This window comes from Poecilia latipinna, unplaced genomic scaffold (genome assembly GCF_001443285.1).
Source record: "Poecilia latipinna isolate Pla-1442-1.1 unplaced genomic scaffold, P_latipinna-1.0 Scaffold133, whole genome shotgun sequence".
Classification (NCBI taxonomy): Eukaryota; Metazoa; Chordata; class Actinopteri; order Cyprinodontiformes; family Poeciliidae; genus Poecilia; species Poecilia latipinna.
The window spans coordinates 120,457-138,939 of record NW_015112749.1 but is presented as its reverse complement, the minus strand read 5'-3'; the positions used below and the strand labels follow the sequence as shown (position 1 = coordinate 138,939).

Here is an 18,483-nt window from a genome sequence, read left to right as displayed (position 1 = left end):
CAGAAAAAAAACAAAAAAAATAAAAGTTTTTCTTNTAAAAAAAACCCAGCCTCGAAAATTTAAACTCTTTTTTTTTTTTTTTTTTTTTTTTTTTTTTTGCAATGGTCGTAATGTTTTCCAAAGCTGTTCCTGAAAAAATATCACAACAAAAGAAGCAAATTAATCGAAGCAGGTAAAGTAAAACCGGACCTACTTACCACTGTTGCTGGCTGCCCTGCTGCAGACCCCACTCCTGGTTGGCGTCCCTGTGATGCAACCTGCCCAGGTTTGGCTTGCTGCTGCTGCTGCTGCTGCTGCTGCTGCTGTTGTGCTGGTCCACTTCCAGTGTTCGTAACTGGCTGGCTACTCTGTGGAGTCTGACTGTGCTGTGGCGGCTGCTGCTGTTGTTGCACACTCTGTTGTTGATGCTGCTGTTGATGCTGCTGCTGCTGCTGAGCCTGCTGGCTACCATCAAGTTGTTCAGAACCCGAATGTCTTCCAGTCTGCCCCTGACCTCCTGATCGCTGCTGCCCTGCGTGGCCCTGGGGTGGCTGCTGGTTCTGTGGCTTAGAAGGGTCTTGTCTCCTGCCCATTGTGCGGTCACCTTGAGATCTCTGACTCCGACCCCCAGTGCCATGGTGATGACCAGGGACCGGCTCACGAGAGAAGTCTCCTGAGTTGCGTGGGCTACCGTGGGCAGACCGAGAGTCTGTACCGCTCCTTCTTTGTGTGGATGAGGAGGTCCTGCTATCAGTGCGACCAGATGGGTCTTTGGGGTGTGTCCTGGAAGAGCGTGAAGACTTGGGGTCCTCTGAGGAGTGACGAGAGGAAGTGTGTCTGCCAGAGCTGCTGCCGTGATGGCGGTGGTCCCGTGACGAAGAGGAAGGGTGACGCTGGTTGTACTCATCCTGTTGACTGTATTCCTCTGGAGGCTCATCATAGTCATGGTAAGTATGTTTACTACGTCTTCCTGTGGAAGAGTGACCTCCACTCCCATGATGTCTTGAGCGATCAGAGCGGGCCTCCCGTGGTTTCTCAAACCAATCAGTCTCCTCTTGACCCAAATGATAGGCTTTTTGAAAAGCAATACACATATTATCAATTAATTGCTCTAATATGGGGAGTGGAGTAGCATGCAGATTCATGTGGAAGTGAGAAAACATGCTCCACAGTCCAGAGCCATGCAGATTCCAACAAAAAATTAAAATATAAAAACAGAAAAAAAAAAGAAAAAAAGCAAAGACCACAACTCACCAAAAACTTAAAAGCCATGCACGCAAAACTTATGTTCAAAATACTTTGGCTTTTCATATGAATAAGACAAGAAAGAGACAAGAGAACAAAAAAGAATGGAGTTCTCCTTCAGAGTTCACATGCAGTCTTTTCATCACACCTGAAGGGTGGTAAAAAAATATATATATATATCACAGAAAAATTAATTCAGCACCAGTTACCTTCGCTATCAGAAACAGCACAGTGCATGTCGTCTACGAGGTAAGGATCATCTGGTTTATAGACGTGACTTCTGGGAAGGTCCTTCTTGTGGTGATCTTGCACATCCGGCAGCGAATGGCTGGAACCGTACTGGTTTCTCACATCGTGGGCCTCTGACATGGCAGAACTTCTTCCCATACCTACAGGCTTCCCTACAGGACTAAGTGGGCTCTCCTCTTCTGAATTCTGAGTTCGCATCGGAGGACGTCCACTGCGGCTACTTCGGTGAGATCGCTCCATAGCATCTCTCTCGTAGGATTTGCTGCGGTGGCCTGTGGTGTCTCTGGAAGAAATCTTATCCATACCGTATCCTGTAGATCTGGACCTTCCGGAGCTGTACATGCGGTCATCCTCTTCAAGACCCTCATGACTCGTGCCATAATATTTCTGTTGATCATATGCATTTTTCTTCATGCCGTAGGCGACGTCATCTTGAAGCTTCTTTGATCTTGACCCTACTGGACAGGTGCCTGCAGTTGATGTTGTCATTGTGTAAGAAGCAAGGTCTGACTCCACATCCCTAGCTTCCTCAATAGGTGAGAATTTAGAAATCTTCTGCTCCATTCCCTGTTTTCTGTGCTTACTTCGTTTAGAGGAGACTACAGCAGGAGCAAGATTTTTGGAGGAAATTTTGTGGCCACCAGAGCGAGAAGAATGCTTATAATCATCATAGTAGTAAGATGAGCCTCCACTCACTGTGGTGCTGGTCCGACTGTCCACTGTGCTTTGGTAACCAGCTGGTCCTGCAGGTCTTCCATAAGCATCAACAGGCTCCTCATATCCAGTTGCTCGTGCAGAGCCATTCTCACTGCGATACCGCCCTCCCACAGGATGACCCAGAGCGTCAGTGGGCTGACCAGTGTTGTCTTTTGTCAACTCACTGATGTCATCAATCATCACATAATTCCTTGGAATATTCTGCTCCAGGTTGGATGTGTAAAGACCATCTGAAGTGTATGCAGAGGTGGGACTGTCCACAGAGTGAGTTAGCCCAGGCTCAGGGGGGCGGTATTGTCCATATGCATTACTGTAAGCTGGTCCAAAGTTGGTATCTGGAGCAGAAGTGGCCACTGAGACTGCTGGGTTGCTAATGACTTCATAATTTGTAGGGAGTTTTTGTTCAAGTTCAGCCAAAGAAGTTTGCCGCGGTCTTTGATGGACAGTAAGAATTTCTGCTTGCGGCTGGTAGGCGAGGCCAGGCTGGTAGGAACTGTGACTAGGATAAGGAAGGCTTTGTCCTGGCATAGGCTGACCAGGTGAATGAAAGCCCTGGTGACCATGCTGCTGCATGGTGAAGTCAGTTTGATAGGAGGACTGGCCATACATGCGGGAGGAATAAGTTCCCTGGTTCTGGTACCCAGGGACTGTTGGAGGATGAGGCTGGAATGTTCCAGGCTGAGGTGCAGAAGATGAAGGGTATTGAGGAGTTTGGAAACCTATTGGCTGGTAAGTAGAACCAGGCTGATGTGTAGATGGTTGAGTTTGAGGGTATGGGTAGGGCATATAAGATGAGGTTGAGGGATACTGGGATGTTGCATTGAGGTCATTAGTAAACTGACTCAGTGGTGCAGTACTCGGTCTTGTCAGTAAACCATTAGCATCATATGTTCCAGTTCCCGCACCCATCCTGAGGTTATTGAGCTCACTGTCTGACATGTAGTCTCGAGGATCACCCATACATCGCAGATAGGCTAACTCTCTCCTCTCCCTATCCTTCACCATGGTCTCCTTACGCTGAGTGATGCCCAGTTCCAAATACCGCAGCTTGGCATCAATCTCTTTTTCTTCTTCCTCCAGCTCAGCCTGCTGTTTACGTAGCTTTGATGACTCTTGCTCCACTGCTTTTAATTCGCTTAACAGACCCGCCTTGGTGACTCCTTGGGCTGGTCTTGGAAGCACCCTCTGAGGCATGCCAGGGGAGCTGTACATTTGTGCTGGAGTAACAATGGGGAGCGGTGCTTCCTCTGGAGGGGGGCTGGGAAGAGTCCTCTTTACTTTCCTCATCAGAGAGTTCTGCTGCTGCTGCAGGGAGGCCATCTGCCATGAGAGCCAGAAACACAACAGCAAACACTCAGCTACAAACAACAATGCATTTATGTAAATCAAATGTCTTACTATTTAACTGATATTTGGAGAGGACCAGCACACTCTGTATCTCAAAGACAAATAAAAATCAGTCTGCAGTGTTGTCAAAAATACTTGCTGTTAAATGTCCAATGCATCGATATTTCTAATACAATTTATTATTGTTCAAAATAAGATGAAATTACTCTGTAATGCTTTTAATTTATATCCGCTGCATTTTATCTTTATTGTAAATGTAAATCAGTTGAACTCCACATTTAAAAGTAAAAGCAAATTCAATCACAATAATATGATATATTCTATAAAGCTAATTCTCCTATAAAAATAAGCTATTTTCATAATACTACATCTGAGCAGTTTGGAAAGTGTTAACTGAAGCCCAAGAAATCTGTCAAATTAACATGTACATGACAAAAAAAAAATCATTCTCCTAAGATTTTATTCTATCGGTTAATTTCCCCACTGGTCTTGTGATTAAATATCCTTAGTATTTAGTCTGCTACATAAATATTTGAAAACTACATGCAGGCAAGAATTAATCAAACAATCAATATGAAAATATAGTAATCCAAAAGAAATATATGGTATTGTATTACTTACAAAATATCAATGTTAGGTAGATCCATGATGATTTTATCAAGCATTCTCCAAATGAGCCTTGTATTAAATACTAAGAGTCCAGATTGTAAGTACAAATGTGAAGACTAATTTCAGTCTAAGTGCAAAGCAGTATTAATTGACTTTGCCCAGCTGCTAACAATCACACAGAGAGCAAAGCAGCACCAGGATTTCTTCACATTATGTGTCCTCTTGGCAGCACTTTAGGGGTTTTCCAGATATAGAAGGCACTGCATGAACACAGTGTGTGAGAGAGAAACAGACTGAGAAAGTATAGAGGGAAAATGAGGGAGGAGATACAGCAGAGAGGCTTTAACGGCATGGCCAGATGCTCATGTGAGAACATTCTGTTTCCTCCTTTCTAATACGCCAGATCTGGTATGAATACATTAATTAATCTATATGAAGTAGAAAGCCATTTAAGTTGTATGTTTTCCCATTTATCTTTACACAGTTAAATTGTAAAAATAAATTTACAGAGTACTGTACCCCATGGGAAGATGGGTTATTCTTACGCCATATTCCCATTTTTTAATGCTACTTTCACAAACTAGAATGTCTTTTAAAGCAATTTTATAGGACGGAACATCACAAAGTGGGGGGAAAAGTTACACTTGCTGTTTATTGTGTTGCAAATGAAATGTACTGTATTTAGCTTAATTTATCAAATTTGTTTATCTTACTGGTCTTTTCTAATGAAATACATTAAAGTTTTGGGTCAAAATGGGAAAAAAATGTGAAAGGGGTGAGTTCTTGAGGCATACCTACAGCTATTTATGTATTGGAGCCTTAATATATTTCTGTTTCTCCTATAAATCTCAATATAAGTCTTAATTTAACTCATCCACACAAAAAACAAACAAACAAAAAAAACATTTGTATATACATTATTCTAAAACAGGAATCCTCAAATCCAGGCCTTGATGGCCAGGGTCCTGCAACTTTCAGATGTATCCCTGATTCAACACATCTCAGTCAAATGACTCAATTACCTGCGAGGTATGTAGTCAATCTGTCCAGGATCCTGCTAATGACCCAAGTATTTGACTCTGATATGTTGAAGCAGAGACACATCTAAAGCCTTCAGGATACTGACCCTCAAGGCCTGGATTTGAGGATCTCTGTCCTGGAATGTATACTTCTTCTCAGACAGACAAAAAAAAAAAAATACTGTACCTGGCTATTGGACAGCACTTGATGATAGGGGGAGAACCGATTCTTTGTGGGATCCTCTGATGTTGGGCTGAGAGGTTTTGGATCTGACATGGAGCGTTGTACACTTTTAATGGGCCTTGGCAGCGTCTGATGGCGTGGAGATTCAGCAGTGAAGGATTTCTGCTGGGGTGTAACATGGGCCTTGTTAAGCTTCTCCTGAGAGGCAAAAGTTGTCTCCAACATCCGATGAGGAGACAATGGAGAAACTGGGGAGTACAGTACTTGGGGAGATTTTGGGGGTTGGCGAGATGAAGACTCATTATGTTGATGATGATAGCCTATTTCCAGAGGATCTGGTTTCCTCCTTTCAAACTTAGCTACTCCTTGGAGTCTGGGAGAGGCTGTGTCAGATGTATTTCCACCTACTATATGGAGACTTGTAGAGTATGGACTAATAGTTGTAGGGACACTCAGCTGAGGGGCTACTACTCCCTGAGAATGTGATTCTGGTTCTGTCTGGCATGCTAAACTCTCACCTTTGTGAGTTCTTTCTGGAGCTGCTATATAATGCAGTAGGTCAACTTTTGAGGTCTCTGCCATAGTAATGTGGATTGCAGGTGAAACTCTGCCAAGTAGGTCTGACTCTGTTTGACATGATGAGTCATTAGTGGTCTGAATAGCTATACTTGCTGAAATTACCTTGGAAGAGCCATCAGATTTTGCCTCACCACTAGATTCAGAGTGCTTGGACACACGAGACCGTCTGCGCCTTACTGGTTGTTGGTCCCATTCTCCCTGGTCTTCCTCATCAGTCTGTACACTGCAGTCTGCAATTCGTCTTGTTCTCCTACGCCTATTCATGTACCTTTCTTCACCATCCTCATCATCTGTTTGCACACAGCTGTCTGTAATTCTTTTGACAGAGTCCTCCTCTGAACCATCCCTCAGCCGAGGCATGGAATTCTGCTTTTTCATAGTCTTGGAATCACCCTGCTTGTCACTGCTTCTCAAAGACATTTCAGAGGTGGAGCTATGAATGGGTCGAGCAGCCACTACTGCTTGGACAACTTGTCCATCCTGCCAAAATTGCACACTTTGCCCATCTTGCTGAAGGACTCTACCAGTCTGATCACAGATTATAAATCCTTGAGGGGCCCCTGCTCCAACAACTACTCCTTGGATGGCACTCTGGGCTGATGTTGCTGCAGCCACTGCTGCAGCTGATGCAGCAGCCACCTCAGCAGCTGCAGCCGCTGCTGCTGCTTCAACTGCTGCTGTTTTTTGCCTTTTCTGCTCCTCCAGTTGCTGCTGAAGCTGCTGCTGCAGGGTCTGAATTTGCTCAAGCTGCATTCTTTGCTGGGCCAGCTGCTCTCTTTGCATTATAAGTTGTGTCTCCCTCTCGGCTTGCTGTTGTTGTAGGACTTGCTGTTTTATTGTCTGCAGTTCTTGGATCTCACGTTGAACAAGAAGTTGTTCTTTTTCTCTGTGACGCTGAAGCTCCATACGATCTCTCTCTAGCTCCTCTTGAAGGCGCAATTGCCTCAGTTTTTCTAATTCAACCCGTTCTCTCTCTAGCTGCAGAAGTTGTTCTTGTTGCTGATTGAGTTTCTCATCTTCCTTGTTCTTTTGTGCATCAATGGGAGGGGACAGTTTGGAACTTGATGCCTGGGTACTTTCAGCTTGTGTCTGTCCCTGAGAGAGAACTACTGGTTGAGGCTGACTGGCGGGTTGTGTTTGAGGTTGGGTTTGAGTCAAAGATAAAGGTTCTGTCTGTGCAGGTAACTGTTGCGGTTGCATTTGAGCCTGCACTTGTTGGGCAGATGAAGGTTGGCCTTGAACTTGAGAGAGAGATGCAATACTTTGTGAAGTAAATTGAGATCTGTCGATTTGTTGTTCTGCTGTGGCTTGTATACCAGCTCCAGGTACGCTTTGTGTTCCTGAGTGCGCTGCAGGTGGTGTCGGGGGAATGGTGGCAGCTGTTGGTCCAGATATTGTTGTTGACGGCTTCCCAAGGTATACTGGAATTTCTTGGTGAGAGCTGCTTATTACAACACCACTTCCTGTTGGTGTGACAGACAAAGGATACTGGTTTGGAGAAGGATAGGAATATGCTCCTTGTGTGGAAAGAGGCATTCTGGGAGTCAACTGAGGCAATCTGGTAAGACTAGCCAAAGGTACAGCAGTTACACCTGCAGGGTAGGGTCTGTAAATTCCTCGGGGCATGGGACGAATTACTGGGGCAGGCTGTGTAGTAATTGGTAAGGTGGAAGCTATGGGAGTGTTTATGGTGGAATATATCATGCCATCACCACCTCTCATAGCAGTAGGGTATAAGGCTCGTATACTTGCTTGCCTCGCATTGATTAAATTTGTTAGAGCTTGGCCATTCACAGCTTGTCTACTATCTGGACCATAAAGCAAATTTGCCCTTATTGATGCTAGGCTTTGTTGAAGATTTAATCTGGCTAAAGGCCCACCTCTTCCAGCACCATATGCTGCCAATTCAGGGTTATTTCCAAAACGGCTTCCAAACTGGTCGACAGTGTTAAGGGCTGCACACATACGACTTATCTCCCTAGCAGTAGTTGCACTATACTGAGCCAGATTGGAATCCTGTGAGCCTGTAATATCACGTGAAGCACTGGTGTAATCAGAGTTGATATTTGACATGGAGCCATACCGACGAAGGGGTAATGAAGGGCCTGTAAAATCTCCCTGATGACGCAAATCTGTGTAAGATCCATACTGTGCTCCCATGCCAAGGTATCCACCATCATAACCTTGATTCATACTACTGAGATCTACAGCCAGTCCACCCTGGAGAGGATTCTGATAGGACCCAGCATCACTCATTGAAGGCAGATTAGTATCAGACATAGAAGGCTGTAATCTCCCTGCAGAAGCTATAGGTGGTGGATATAGTTTGTGTTCGTCAGGAAGTCCTTGTGTAATTTGAGGCTGCAGTTGTGGCTGTTGTTGCTGGCTAACACTAAATTGGGGTGGCTGAGGAGGGTGGGCTGCTTGAGACTTTTCGGTGGTGGGACTTTTATCTGAGGACACTGTAGCAGGCTTCTGAGAGAATGTCCCTGAACAGGTACCAGCAAAGGGCAATTTGTAAACAACATCACAACAAGCCACTTGGTTTTCTTGTTTAAGCTGTCCAGTTAGATCCAAAACCTGAGGAGGAGGTGGTGGTGCAGGGGGATGCTCTTCTCTTTTTACCAGCTGAGTCACGGTGCCACTTTTGGATGTGTTATTCTCATCAAGTTGTACCATCATAACATGGGGTTTTCCTGTTGACAAGTTTATAACAGTTGGCTTATTTTTCAGCTCTAAGGCAACTCCGCCATACATTTCGAGGGGTACATTAGAAGTAAGGGCCACAGATGCTGATGGAGGAGCGAGAGGAGACACTCTAGGAATGGCATTAGCAGTCACCACAGGCTGACCAGTGCTTGTCTGACTCACTACAAGGTCTTTTTTCATCAGCAGTGGCTGTACCTGATTGGCTAAATTATAACGAGCAAAAGAAGACTGCTGCTGGTGCTGCTGAAGCTGCTGTTCAAGAAGTTGTTGCTGCTGCAGGAGCTTCTGCTGTTGTAACTGCAGTTGCTGTTGTTGTATGCCAAGATTTTCCAGACAGGCATCAATTTTGGGTATAGTTGGATCAGTAATTGGGACTTTGCTTTGGGTTAAACAAACAGCTGATCCAACACCCTGACCCAGATCCACACGGTTCTGCAATGGGTCTCCATATATGACAGGTTGTTTGGGTTGAGACATGAAGGTTGACACAGCAACTGTGACACTTACTGTTGTTGGAGTTGAAACAGAAACATGTGGTTGCTCTTGTGCATTGAGGTTCATAATAAGAGGCTGCACTGCTGTGTGTCTACTCGATGACTGCTCTGCTCCTAATGAATATCTTCTTGTGTCAGAAGCAAGTGATGTGAGATCCATTCCTTGATCTGTCATAATAATTGGAGCTGGTCTCATTGGAGCTCTCAGATCTACAACATTTGTGCTTTGCTGTGTTTGACTTTGTCCCACAACCTTTGAAGCACGAGTTTGTGTACTTGTCGCTCCTGCACTGATACCAACATTTACTTTTTCAATATTGTGCCCCATTTGTGAAGAATGTTTTAGCTGCTGAGAGGAATGCATTTGAGGTGATGTTGGCGAACTTGTTGAAGGGGGCTGTGAGCTATATAAGGTTTTACAACTGCCCTGTGTTGGTGAGGACAAGGGGGAAGTGGATGAGTTTACAGTAATTGGCTTGGCAGGGCTTGACTTTTCAGAGCCTAGTGTTATGACCATCACGGGTGAATCTTGGGATGACTGCTGTCGTACAAGACGAGGTGACATTGTCCTTTGAGGTGCTCCAGTATGGGATACTGGAGCTGTTGTTGCTCCAGAAGGCAAAGATGGTAGCTGCCTGCCACTACCACTTGTGGGTCGAACAGATGGTGAATGTGTTGGACTTTTTGTTGGAGAAGTAGTGGGTGAGACTGGAGGACTAGGTCCTTTGAACATTGAAAAGACTTTGGAGGTCAAAGATGATGATCCAGGGTCGGGTGTTGCTTGTGTTGACCTCTGGGGGCCTGCTCTGTTGCTAACAGGCACTGCATTTCCTGCCTGCCGAGCTGAGGCTGCCTGACTAATTTGAGCTTTGGTAGTGGCAACTCCAACAACTCCTTCAATTTTGGCACTCTGTGTCATCATTCTGTTTTGTGTTTCTTTTGATAAATGCTGTGCAGCGTGCATGCTGCCTGATGTGGAGAAGGACATGGGTGCAGTTACTTGAGTTGGGCTAGAGCCAGGGGTTAGGGAGGTTCCAGCATCAAGATGATGGCCACTGTCTGGCTGAGAGGCACCTTTTTGACCCTGCTTCTGCATGAGTTGTGCTTTCCTCATCATCTCTTCATATACCTCTTCTGCACTTTTTAAGGTTTTATCAGATGGCAACATTGCTGATGTCTTTTCTGTTGGTGAATAGAGTGATGTGTAGGTTGGAAGATTAAATTCATTTCCTGATTTGTAAAGCTTTCCACCTATCATCTCAAAACCTTCTGCTTCTGAGTCCATAGAAGGTGAGTATTCAGAGCATGATGATCTATGAAGCTCCTCCATCTCTGCAGCCTGTCTCAGCTCCTCTGTTGGTGATGCATCCTCAATAGGGGAAAGATTACTGGGGGGAGTTTTGGATCGTTCTCTGCGCCTTTGTGCCCGAAGTTCTTCTTTATCTCTTTTTGTTTTCCGAGCAGTACTTCGAATCCTCTGTTGCTCCAGATCTCTCATCTGCTCCTGTTCTCTTAGTAGTTCTTCTTCTTCTCTGAGCTCATCCTCCTCAGAGGAGTCTTCAATTGTAGGGAGGAGAGGCCCATGAGACCGATGTCGAGCTTTCCTTTGCTGCTTTGCCTCTTCAAGTCGTGCTCTTCTACTAGGACTGCTGTCACTGTCATCCTCCATAGATGATACCGATGTGGGTGATGTTCCAGAAGTGTAGCTGGGAGTCGTGGCCGGTAGGGTGGATGAATAATCGCCCTTAGATCGCTCCTCTGGTGAACCAGTCAGACTTTCCATTTCGAGTTCTGGCTCTCGAAGGTCATGTTCATTACTGAGCTCAATGTCTCGGTTGTAGCTGTTGGTATTATTCAACTCAATCGTTTTAAAACGCCGAAGTCCTCCAGCCATAACAACATCTTCCTCTTCATTTGCCTTGTAAGCACCCTCAGATACTTTTTTGTCTTCTTCAAAACTATTTGACTGATGAGAGAGTCGCCTTCTCTCTTTGCCCGACTCTCCACTGGTTTTATGAGTCTTCTTGGTTTTCTGGTTTCCATATTCTTCTAATTCTTCTTCATCAGCACTCATCTCCATAATCTGCCTCCTCATGTATTCTTCATCTGTTAAGTCTTTATGGGACTTCTTTTGTCTTATTGGCAATGGCGAGAGACCACTTTCACTGCTGTCTTCCACATAATCATGGCGAAGTTTACAACTGAGGTCATCTTCTGATTCATCCCTTCCTGCTTCTTCATCAGGATTGTAGTCTCGTTCTTGCCCCACAGAAAGTGAATGTGGTCTATGCTTTGGGTCTGAGGCAGACTTTGATTCGAGCAGAGGTTTCATAGAGCTCTCTAATTTGTTGATGTCTGAAGGGATGGAAGCACCTCTTTCATTAAGCTTGATTCCCTCTTCCCGGATCTGACCTGTAATCTCCCCTTGTGAGCTGGAGATCCCATCTGAAGAGTATCCAGTGTCACTTAAGCTCTGCGTACTTGATTTATTGGAGTCCTAAAGAAAGAGAGAACATAGGGATGTTAGACTCTAGAAAAGGCCTTCATAATTACTCATACAAGGTACATTACAAGCTTCACTGCACATTTCATGTCGCACTATTTCATCCAGTTCATCAGCATTGACATTTTTATGCATATTGTCAGGTGATTGTAGGTAACACAATTTATTTGCAATTATTACAGATGAAATAGTCTCTAATAGTAAGATATTAGAGAATAATTACATTGGAAATAATTAACAAGGTATTTTAACACTTTAGGATAAAATCAAACCAAATATTAACTTTTGTAACATTAGAATGTTCAAATAATAATAATAATAAAAAAACATGAACAAATGATATTAAATTACCTGGATAAGAATAACTTTCACTACACAATTAGGATCATATTCCATTAATTCGGATTGAGTTTATCCTTCAGTGTATTGTGCACACAGATGGAAAAATTGACATTGACAGAGAGTGAATATAACAAACAGTTGGACATACAAACATCTACAGACAAATGTCATTTGGTTACATGCTTGTTTGCCATCTTTGTCGCATTCTCCATTGCATTCTTCGACCCATTGAAGAATAAGGAACATGCTCGGAATGCTTAAAATGTCATCACAAAGTGTCACATTACACAAAAGCTTGTGATTTGTTTAACAAAAGAACAAAAAGGTTTTCAAAAACAAAACAAAGAAATGGTTAAGTGGACAAGAAATGAAAATTTGCCTTTAAGGCAATAATAAAAAAATTAAAAGCACAAAAAAGCAGATGGTTTTGATGTTGATTGTGATGATGACTGTTTAAAAAAAAGATGATCGTAATAATGAGAAAGTTAGAATGTCCAAGACATCTGTATCAGTGGGATTGGGTTTGGTTAAAAGTTTGATTTATGTTATGATAAACTACAACATCTGATTATTATTATTTATGGTTATGGCCAAAATTAAAAGTAATTAATTAAAGTAAAAACTGATACACTTTGGCTATTATAAATCTAAGGACCATAAACATAGTGTATGTTCCTTTTTGTTCAGTATTTGAAGTATTACAGCATTTTTAACCATATGTATGCATACTCATGTCTTTCGTTTTCACCATGTGATTGCAATCCATTACAGTTATTGAATCAATGTATCAATAATGTATCCAACTTAACAGAGAATGCCTTTATTCAGATCTCAAAATTCAAGATTAATCTTGACATAATGAGGACCAAAGAGCATGCAAGATACTTTTGCATGCTCTTTGCCAGAATAAAGTGTTTCATACACACAGATAAATTGGTGCATGATTTATTTTCTGAAGGTTATTGTAATGGTGTCTTTACTAGTCTTCATAAAAATCAATAAAGTGGCAACAGTTCATAAAAAAGTCTACTACATGAGTCTTGTAAAGTACAAGACATATTATATCCGTTCCTGTTTGTGTCACTATAAAATTTAAAGTCATGTTATTGGTCTATAAGGTGCTGAATGCTGACACACCTGTCAAAGTTAGTGTGTCAGGTATGAACTATCTACACTCCTTTTACCATTAGACACTCTTCCTCGCAGTTTTTGGGGACCCGAACTAAACAAGGGGAGGCAAACTGTCTATGTCCCTCAGCTCTGGAGTCACTTTACTGAATAATTAAGATGTATACAAACTGTTAGTTCTTTTAAGTTATCACTGAAATCATTATTGTTTACTTCATAAAAGTCAACCATTATTTCATCCTTTTAGTTTTGTACTTTTACTTGCTCTTCATTTGTGTTAACTGTACCTTTTAACATTTTTTTGTTTTATGTGATGCATACATTTCACCATTATACTTTGGATGTATTGCATTAGCTTTTTTATCTCGCTACCTACATTTTTACATTTAATTGTCTTGCATATAAATATTGCAATTTGAATAAATTTTCCTTGACCAAAAATGATGATGGTACAGCAAGAATAATGTTTGTGATAAAAAGTGTTTAAAATAAAAATAAAATAGTTCTGATGAGCTCAAAAATAATGTATATAAAAAATAAACATTATGATTTAAAAAAAATGTTTCCAGTCATTTAAATGGAGCAAAGCAAAATAAAATGGTGAATCAAGTAACAGGAGTAATAGGTGAAGGCGAGGAGGTTGCAGGTAGCTCACTTCGTGGTGTCTTGACTTCTTTTCTTCCTCAGTTATCTTGATCTCGTGTGGGGAAGTCACAGTCTCTGACAAAGCCTTCTTGGGTAAGACTTTGGCATCTTCTTTTAGAGATTTAGATGCAACTTTCATCTTCTCCTGGCTTTGTGGGGTCTGTTGTTTGCGGGTCTGGTTGTTACCTGTGGGTTTAGACTGAGTAGGAACTGGTTTTGCAGGTGTGGAAACCTTGTTATGGTTAGGAGCAGATTTATTAGAGCTAGGTGCAGCCTTGGCACCAGAAGGATGAGAAGGGCCCTTAGTCTGAGCAGAGGGCTGAACAGATCCTTTTGTCTGAGTCGGCCCTTTTGCCTGACTTGGGCCCTTCACTTGGTTAGCAGGCTGTGCAGGGGCCTTATTTTGAGCATGTGACTGGGCAGGACCTTTAATTTGAGCAGGTCCTTTACTTTGAGAGGAAGGCTGTGTTTGACTCTTAGCTTGGGAGGGTGGCTGAGCAGAACCCTTGGTTTGAGGGGAGGTTTGGCTGAGCCCTTTTGATTGAGGAGCAGGCCCAGCCTGTTTCACATTAGAGGGAGGGCCACTTACTTGGGGACCTGTAGGTTTCTGTTGTTGAGGACCTGTAATCCTAGGCCCTGAACCTTGACTGGGTGCTTTCTGCTGAGGTGTTTGCTGTTTGAATGGAGAAGGTGCCCGAGGAGATCCCATGGAAGGGGCTGCAGGAGGTGGAATATCTCCCAAACTTCCTGACAGAGCCCGCTGTGTTTGGCAGTTTAAGCAGAGCCATTCTTTCTTCTGAAAAACAAGAACAGAAGGCAGGAATCAGCAAAGTCACAACGAAAAAAAAAATTGTTTAAGTTATAAACTTAAATTATAAGAATCTATGTCTATGGGGACTTCAAGGACAGTGAAGCTCCGTTCAGCTGACTAAGTATGTTATTGGCAGAGAATACTGTGATTAAAGTGCAGCTGTAAAATGGTAAATGGCCTGCATTTGTATATAACCCTTTATCAAGTCCAAAGACTCCAAAGCCCAACAGGACGAATAGGATGAACTCCTACCTTCTGCACTAGTTTAAACAATGTTCACATAGACGTTTGTACTCTCTGGTACAGTACTTGACTGGAGCAACTCTTACCTAAAGAACAGTGACTTCTTCATGCCAATAGGCAACTTCTCATCAGAGCGTACAGAATTGGGGTACCTCAAAGTTCAATCCTGAACCCCTCCTACTACAATAGTAGTTACCAATACCTATGTAGATGATACACCGCTCTACCATTAAGTGACCTTTCAAGCACTGAGCAGATGTTTAAAACAAATTGTTCTAGACTGCTCGACATCTCCAGAACCAGAACCAAAGACGGAGAAGCAGAATTCAGTTGGTATGCTCCACAAATCATAAAGAAACTTCCAGAAAACTGCAAAACAATTGAAACGTTGAGTTTCTTTAAAATGAGGATAAAAACCTACCTGTTGCCTTTGAGTTGGATTTTTATGGAGACTGGTTGGTACAAGAGCGCAGAATTGCTAGTTTGGTAAATTAAATGCTAATGCTGTTGCTTTATAGGTGATCATGCAGTGCCAAGCACTCAGTAGGACCCACTCTGAACAACTGAGTACTGGAAAGCCTGTCCAAACAAGGCCTTTCATCTCTTGAAGAAGACTTAATCTTTTGACAACATTAAGCACTCTCAAAGAGGGTACACAGAAAAAGAGCACAGTGTGAATACAGATGATCGTGTCTGTAAAGAGGTGCAACAATCACTAGACCTTTGATAGAGCTCACAGCAAAGTCTCCTGCTTCTTGAAGCAGGGATTTGCCCTTCACATTCACCCTCACAGTCTTACATTGGGCCATGGTTATGTATTCTGACACTGCTAAAAATCCAGAACAAAACCCATCAACAGTAGGATATTAACATAAGCAGATTCAATTTCAGGTCAATGCAACAGATCGATGAAAACGCTCGCTGGAATAAAACGGTTCTATTGCGAGCAATGGTGCCATGTTAGTAACACAGCCCTTCATTAATGATAATCATCTGTGCCTCAGGCCTGAAGACGGAGTGTTTTCGTGTCACAGACTCGTTCAACAAAACAAATAACCTCATAAACACCTCGACTGCTGATTACCATCTGCCCAATAAATCATGTATTTTATTGCTGTCACATTTCAAAGGCATAAATACGGAAGATTTAACAACAGGCTCTGTCAAATCTATTAAATAAAAACAATTCAGGTGTTCGGGGACTGAATCGGAGAACATCTTTACATCAGTGCAAAGATCCAAGGCACCAAAGAAAGCAGAACATAAATTACTGGTTTTAAAATACTTTAACGTTACATTCATTCAACCAAAGAGTGAGCATGGATCATCCTAACATCACAACAGAAATCTTAGTGTCGAGATTCAGCAGCTACAAAGAGTTTATGGTAGGACAGTCCACCACATCCTGAACCAAAATAGAGACATAAGTCAGAGGGACTTCCTCCTTTTTCTGAAATCCTTGTCCAACATAATTTGTCTCTTTGTCCCCGAGGAACGGTGAACATGACAGTACATTTCGACCAAGTCTTATCAGATACAAGATGATGTGAGAGGTGGTAGATAAACCTCAAGGGTTTAGAAGTAAGGATGTAGGACAAAGACAAAGTCAACACACCCCTGTTAAAATGTCAGACTGTTGTGATGTAAAACAAATTACACCATTGTGAATTATTTCAGAACCATCTCGACCTTTAAAGCTGCAGTAACTTTTATGAAAATATGTTTTATATATAAATATAATTGTTAAATTTATCACTAGATGGAGCAAAGAGGAAAAGGAGAGTGTCATTTACTGAGAGTGATGTACACATGTTATATGATTTTATCATCAACAATGCAATTACAAACAATTTTCTTTTTAGCATTTAGATTTTGGCATTTGTACAGATTCTGAATCTCAGTGCATATGGTATTAAATATTACAAGACATTTATGAACAGCATCAAATATTAAGATGAGTGTAGTGGATATATGGATAGCTTTTTATATGTTTAATTTTTTTTCTCTACTGGTCGCAGATATTAATGTCTGCAGATCCAAAAATGTTGCACCTGGTGACACATTTTGGTATTGGTGACAATAGTCAGACTCTGCTCTGCCAGTTAAAACACGTTCAGAGTTCATAAGAAGGAAATTATTATACAATCTGGACCACAAGTAGGATGTGATTGATAGAATACCAGACCACTCTTTGCAGAGGCACTGACACAGCAAATATAGCACCTCATAAAAACTCAATTAGGGCTATTATGCAATGTGAGTGACAAATTATGCAGCACCTTCCTTTAGTAATGATGTCATTTAAACCTTGCATATTATGAGAACATGCATTTCACATTTGATGGTGCAGCAAAACAAAGAATGAACCAATCCATCATATTTTTTTTAAATTTCAAACAAAGATTAAATGTAAGAATCTTGAAGACTTGTTAAAGCTGAGCGTGACAGTGAGGGAGTGCTTTACTTATAATTTCAGCTTCTTAGTTTGACAAGATAATGAGTTCAAGTTCAGTAACCTTTCAAAACAAATCATGAAGCATTGCAGCGAAGACAAAGCCCCCACACTGGAACCTTTACATATGAATGCTATTTTTACTGACGATTTTTCGTACAAGATAAAATCTAACTGTGTCCAAATCCATCAGAAATCTGTTGTCTCAAGTGAGACCATGAGGCGTGGATGCAGCCATTGGTTTGCCAAACTGACAGCTTTGCTTTGTTTTCATATCTCTCAAGTGCTCTACTGAGAAGCTAAATATAAACAGGTGCAGCTCTCTCAGAAGCAGCCATCTGTTCTGGTTCTTTCATGACCAGCGACTGTGTTTGTGGACAGCAAGTTCACTATGGGACCAGCAGACATTTACTGAAGATGCACGCCAAAATTTACCATGTATTCTCACTTTATGGCCATCACAAACCAGGTTTGAAGTTTCTATGAAGAATAAATTCAAATTTCCATTGTTGAATCAATGTCCAATTAAAATACCACCATGCAATCCTAACTTCCTTTCCGATAGAACAGCTTTCTTCCTGCCATGTTGGCTAATGCCAAACTCCCCTATTTGCTCCTGAATCAGCATAACACGATTGCGTGGGTAAGAGAGAGAGAACCAAGGCCAAAACGAAGCTGCAAGTATCAAATTATTCATGTAGAGTGCTTTAGCTTGTACAGCAGTAAGCTATGTGGGCAGTGCTTCCCACCTCAACCCACACAGTGAAGAGAAAATCGTGTCTGCATAAGATGAAGACTCTGTTGCTTCCGAGATGGTCTTTCGGTGTTCTCTGAAAACAGAGCAAATGATGTAATTTCCAATATTTCACTCGGCCTAAATCAAACTGTAGCCAAACGTTTGAAACAAATAACAAAATGTCCTGAATGATATAGAAAGGCTTCTTTAAACTGGATGTTTATTTTATTTTATTTTCTACAGGGAACCTGATCTAACTCTACTTTTGCTATGTGTTAGAGTCACATAAAAATTGTCCAAAATTGTTTGTTTTGAAGTGAGGTATCATTTAGAAACAGGTGGGTTGTCTATCCCCATGTAATGGTTCCTCTAACTTGTCTCTTATTTCGTAAAAGCAGAAAAAAGCGATAATATTTTGCAAAATAAGTATGTATATTCAAATATGTCTACTAAACCCAGCTTGTGTTTATTACATATTTTGCTTTAGTCTTC

The 18,483-nt window shown here is 42.0% G+C and overlaps 1 protein-coding gene across 7 annotated transcripts in view; it reads right to left on the bottom strand.

Annotated features, from left to right (window-relative positions):
* The window catches only part of bsnb (bassoon (presynaptic cytomatrix protein) b), a 92,415-nt gene that overhangs the window by 9,410 nt on the left and 64,522 nt on the right, over positions 1 to 18,483 (bottom strand). For 2 of the 7 annotated variants that reach the window (XM_015028696.1, XM_015028694.1), the window contains exons 4-7: positions 13,760 to 14,545; positions 5,353 to 11,628; positions 1,434 to 3,510; positions 198 to 1,051 (exon numbers count right to left, since the gene is read on the bottom strand). In XM_015028696.1, the coding sequence (XP_014884182.1) occupies positions 198 to 1,051; positions 1,434 to 3,510; positions 5,353 to 11,628; positions 13,760 to 14,545 (9,993 nt within the window). The remainder of the gene's footprint in view (positions 1 to 197; positions 1,052 to 1,433; positions 3,511 to 5,352; positions 11,629 to 13,759; positions 14,546 to 18,483) is intronic. The other 5 variants (XM_015028697.1, XM_015028698.1, XM_015028699.1 and 2 more) reach the window with 5 other exon arrangements.